General features: G+C 52.7%; 1 protein-coding gene across 1 annotated transcript in view; it reads right to left on the reverse strand.

Annotated features, from left to right (window-relative positions):
• Positions 1 to 2,958: 2,958 nt before the first annotated feature.
• LOC110334568 (keratin, type II cuticular Hb1-like) overlaps positions 2,959 to 5,069 on the reverse strand; it is a 6,024-nt gene continuing 3,913 nt past the window's right edge. Inside the window, exons 6-9 of the mRNA XM_021216293.1 lie at positions 5,028 to 5,063; positions 4,531 to 4,751; positions 3,564 to 3,595; positions 2,959 to 3,125 (exon numbers count right to left, since the gene is read on the reverse strand). Coding sequence (XP_021071952.1) covers positions 2,959 to 3,125; positions 3,564 to 3,595; positions 4,531 to 4,751; positions 5,028 to 5,063 — 456 coding nt within the window. The remainder of the gene's footprint in view (positions 3,126 to 3,563; positions 3,596 to 4,530; positions 4,752 to 5,027; positions 5,064 to 5,069) is intronic.

Below are 5,069 nucleotides of genomic sequence, written 5' to 3' on the forward strand. Positions count from 1 at the left end.
ACATGGGCACAGGAGGAACACATGGGCACAGGAGGAACACATGGGCACAGGAGGAACACATGGGCACAGGAGGAACACATGGGCACATGAGGAACACATGGGCACAGGAGGAATACATGGGCACAGGAGGAACACATGGGCACAGGAGCAGATTAACACCATACCAGAAAACCAGGGCTGTGAATTCACACCAAGAACAGTGAAGGTTGTTCTGTCCGTACAGGCCTGACCTTGGGTCTCCTCTGACCGGACGGCTGGCAGGTAGAGTTGTCAATGGTGTACTTTCAGTCTTCCTAACAGCCCACAGCTACCTGAGTTTGTGTCATCTCTCTGCCTCCTGTAAGTCCTTTATGAACTCTGCTGCCTCCTTAGCTCCTCTGCAACCACTCTGTCACACACGCATTGCTGTGTGAATGTGCTGTGCTATCTGAGGAGTAATGTTAGTGTTCATTATCAGAATATAAAGAACCTGAAGCTGGGGGTTGGTGGTATATACACATAATCCTATCACTCAGAAACAGGGGCAGGAGAACCAGGAGTTCAAGGTCAACACTGGCTACATAGTGAGTTGGAGACCAGTCTAGATGACACGAGATCCTGTCTCAAAAAACCAGCCAATTAACCAACCAATTATGATTGCCAGTGACAACACTATTTAGGGAAATCAGAGTTACTAGATAAATTGTAGTCAAGAATACTGATATAGTTAATTTATTATTATCCAATAAATCCTGAACTTGTTGAAAGACACAAACATTTGTTCTATGGTTTCGTGGCAGGAGAGAGAGAAGGAAGTATGTTAGAAAACTGGGAAGGAGAAGGTAATTCTGGTGGCTGAATCAGAGGGCATCATGGGCCAGAAGGGATGCTGGCCTCAGTCCTGGGCAGGACTGTGGCCTCAAAGGGTGCTGCTTTTTGCAAAGTAGAGAGGAAGAAGATAGGATGAGAGGCAGGAAGAAGCCAGGTGAGGCAAGGTTCAAGGGTCAAGACTGTGGGAGAGGGATCAGAGGTCAGCATGGGACCTGCTGCTGAGGTCCAGTGAGCCTGGCCTCAGGCTTCATCAGTCAGGACCTCAGGTGGAAGCTAAAGTGGAGACTGGTGTGGTGTCCAGGCTCAGGATGTGAAGGTAGAAGAGCCCTGAACGCTCAAGTGTGGATTCAGGGTGAAGGCTATGAGCCAATGATTGATGCCTGCTGGAGGAATGAGAGCCTGGAAGTCAGGGGATGTGAAATTTAAGAGCCAAGGAGTGGAGGAGGGAGGGAGACAGGGAGCTTGGTCTGGGTCCCAGAGGACCTAAGGCCTAAAGAGTGAAGGGTTGGGGCATTTTTCAAGAGTGTGTGGGTAGGTGGGGAAGGAGCCAGGGGCTGAGGAAGGGGAGGAGAGTTGAGAGCAGCAGTGGTTGATGATTGGGGATGAAGGACACTGACGGTCTGCTTCCTCCAGCCTAGGGTCAGAGCCTTTCTGGGTCTTCTATCCTGGAGCGTCCAGGGATCAGTGAGTTCAATCCAAGAGGAACGGAGTGACTATCTTAGTGTGGGGCATGGGCGCTGGGAACAAGGCACCGAGGTGGCAATGGCAGTGAGGAATGGGGTCCAGAGCAACACAAAGTGGCCCTGGGGACACTTCTGACAGTTGCTGCTGTGACATATGTGTGTGTGTGTGGTGTTAGTGCAAGGAGCAAATATGTTGGAGAAGGAAGTAGGGTGTGGATGGAAGAGGGCTAGGGAGAGAGAGACAGCCTGGCAGGCAGACAGACACACATAGACAGACAGATAGACAGAAGACAGGCAGATAAACAGGCCGACAGACAGAGACAGACATGTAGGCAGACAGATAAACAGACAGGCAGATAGACAGGCAGACAGGCAGGCAGGCAGGTCAGCAGCAGGTAGGCAGATACAGATAGACACAGACAGACAGATCGACAGATATTAACAGGTACAGGCAGGCAGACAGGCAGACAAGTAGACAAGCAGACAGACATGTAGGCAGAGAGCCAGCCAGACATTCACACACAGGCAGACAGACAGACAGACAGGCAGGCACATCAGCAGGCAGACAGGCAGACACAGATAGATACAGACACAGACAGACATTAACAGGTACAGGCAGGCAGGCAAGCAGACAGACTATTAGGCAAGCAGGCAGGCAGTCACACAGACAGACAGACAGGCAGGCAGGGAGGCAGACAGGCAGGCAGGCACAGAAACAGATATAGACATAGACAGATGGACAGATGGATGGACAGACAGGCAGATACACATACACACATGCCCACATAGAACTCTGCCTTTCAGCACAGCCTGTGGGCTCTGGTTTCCTTCGGGACAAGTTGGAGGAAGGAAACCTAACTGTCTCACTGTACCAACCACAGGGATTAACTGAGGAGGAGTCTACTGGGAGTGAACACAGGATGCATGTTTGGGGAAAACAGGTATCAGGGGTCACATCTCTCTTTAATTGGTGGGCAACACTGGGTCACATCCCCAAGTCACATGGTCTAGTGGGTGTGACATAGGCAACCTGTGCTTTGAGCTCTGCCTGGTGGGAATGGAGAGGCAATTCTGTTTGGGAGCGGAGCCTGCAGATACCTACCATAAGGACAGGCCCCAGTGGCTCCAGTCATCAGGCTGTATCGCCAAGCCAGTGCTCCTTAGGTGACATTATGAGCCCACCACAAGAAAGCACAACATCTTACACAGCTCTGAGAGTCAGCACAGTTTATTGCACACCAGGGCCTAGAGGACAGAGGCACAGGAAGCAGCTCTGGGTATTCCCAGGGCTGCAGCTGAGGCAGGAGGCTGATCTATCAGCAGCAAGCTCCTTGCCACAGGTAGCTGGATGGAGAGGCAGCTACTGGGGATGGGGAACGTATTCTCAGAACACAAGGGCAGCAGACCTTGAGGCTACCGTGCTTAGCCTTGTCGTCCAGGCCACTTCCTGGCTCCCTCTTGCCTCCTAACACCTCCCCGGGTGACAAGGGCCACTTCCACAGGGCGCACACAGGCCAGTGCTTACTGCCACATTCCCGCTGCATGGGGCACTGCAGACACTGCCTGTCACAGGCCTCGAGCCAGACACACAGAGGTCCCCGCACACAACTCCACCACGGGAGCTGCTGACACCTGTGAGAACAAAGGCAGGGTCAGACTTGAAGCCTGGCCAGTGGCCACCTCAGCCATCTTCCCTTGGTCCATTTGTTTGCTCTAGCCCTCTGAGGAATGCTACAACAAAACCTCCGTTTTAGTTTGAAAGCCGTGTAGAGGAGGCTCCTCTTGGGAGCCAGGAGGCCTGAGTTATGGATGTACTTCTGCTATTTAACCCCTCTGTGGACTTGGCTTCCTTCTACAAGGCAGACATTATATTAGGTGACTCTGAGGTCCCTTGGGGTGACATCTTGCTGACCCTAGGCATTCTGGGCACTAACCAAGTCTCTCTGCATGAGCAGCCTAGCCCTCTAGACTGCAGTCAGCAGTGATGTTTGCTCACTGTCTGTATAGCGCACCCGGGAAATCTTTGCTGATGTCTGAATCCGGTTCCCTCTCAGGGTTCATTATACTTACAGACATTCACAGCTCCCACGCCTTCACATAGCCTGTGAGGAGGAAAGGCAGAGAGAAGAGAAAAGGCGTCAGAACAGACAGGTTATCAGTTTTCCCCTCAGGTGCCGCATGCCAGCTCACTCTTTGTGTCAGGTAGAAAAAGGCCTCTTTGTGGTGGTCTCGGCCACACAGGACACCCCACTGAGCAGACTTCAGACTTGCTTCTGTTCTAACTTGCCTCCATTCAGGTGGCTCTGCTGTGTGTAGCCTGAACGAGTCCCTGACAGACTTGGGTGGGCTCAGCTCTAGGAGGGAAAGACCACAACAGGCTGATGCTTTGATGGGATTGTCTGACCGCTGGTGCTGTTTTGGGAAAGCAGTGGAACTCTTCAGGTGAAGCTGAGCTGGAGGAAGTACATCACGGGAAGTGAGACTTCCTGGGTTGTACCCAAACTCCAACTACTTCTTGTCTGGTGAGCTACCATGTGAACAGTCGCTTTACATACCTCCTTGCCATGACCTGAACTGTCTTGCCTGCTCTTCTTGCTACAATGGGCCCAGATGCTCTGCAACTATGAGCCAAAGAAAAGCCTTCACTTGTGTCCTTCTGTCTGGTGCTGTGGTCACAGCAATGCAGAGCAATGGCTGTATCCTCCGGGGCACAAAGGCCAGGGGCAGACATTGGCCAGCAGCTCTAACCCTAGACAAGGTGCCCACCATATAAAAGCCAAGGGTAAGGATCCAAAGGTGTTCTGGCCCAGAGGTAGGACACTGGTTCTAATCTTTGCAGGGTCCTATGAGGTGGGAGGTCCGGCCCTGTAGCGACAGTGGCTTGTGTGGTGAGTCCACCTAAGGCTAGTTCAAAAGCACCGAGCTCCAAAAATTGTCTCTAACTTCTGTTGCTTTGGGAGGCTAAAACTGAAATGCAGAGGGTAGGCAGGCTAAGCAAGAGAGGTTTCTGAGATAGCTGAGTGGTAGAAGGACTCACCTCTGCTCCTCGCCCTCCAGCAGGCGCCTGTAGGTGATGATCTCAACGTCCAGCCCCAGCTTGGAGTTCATCACCTCCTGGTACTCCTTGAGCAGGCAGGCCATGTCCTGCTTGGCCTTCTGCAGGGCACCCTCCAGCTCAGCCAGCTTGCAGCGGGCATCAGCGAGGGCAGCCTCTCCCTGCTGCTCAGACTGAGTCACGGCAGCCTCCAGCTTGGTGTTCTGGGGACACAGAAGAAGTCGAGATAGCCAAGGGTCCCTGGGTCTCACTGTCCTTCACCAGCATGCTATCCAGTCTTTCCCAACAGTCGGGAACATTCTAGAAGCAGCCTCTTGCCTTGCTCACATGGGTCAGCCTGAGTGAGCATGATCAGGAAACCCAGCTGTGCAAATAGGTGGGAGACTAAATGGTAAGCTCCAAGCAGGACACATGCTGGCTGTGTGGCACCGGGTACACATCCAGCCTCTCTGGTCCCAGAGCAGCTGAACCTTACATACCTGGCACTTGGCATTCTCGTTCTCAGCAGTCAGCCTCTGGAT

The sequence above is a fragment of the Mus pahari genome, chromosome 17 (genome assembly GCF_900095145.1).
Source record: "Mus pahari chromosome 17, PAHARI_EIJ_v1.1, whole genome shotgun sequence".
Classification (NCBI taxonomy): Eukaryota; Metazoa; Chordata; class Mammalia; order Rodentia; family Muridae; genus Mus; species Mus pahari.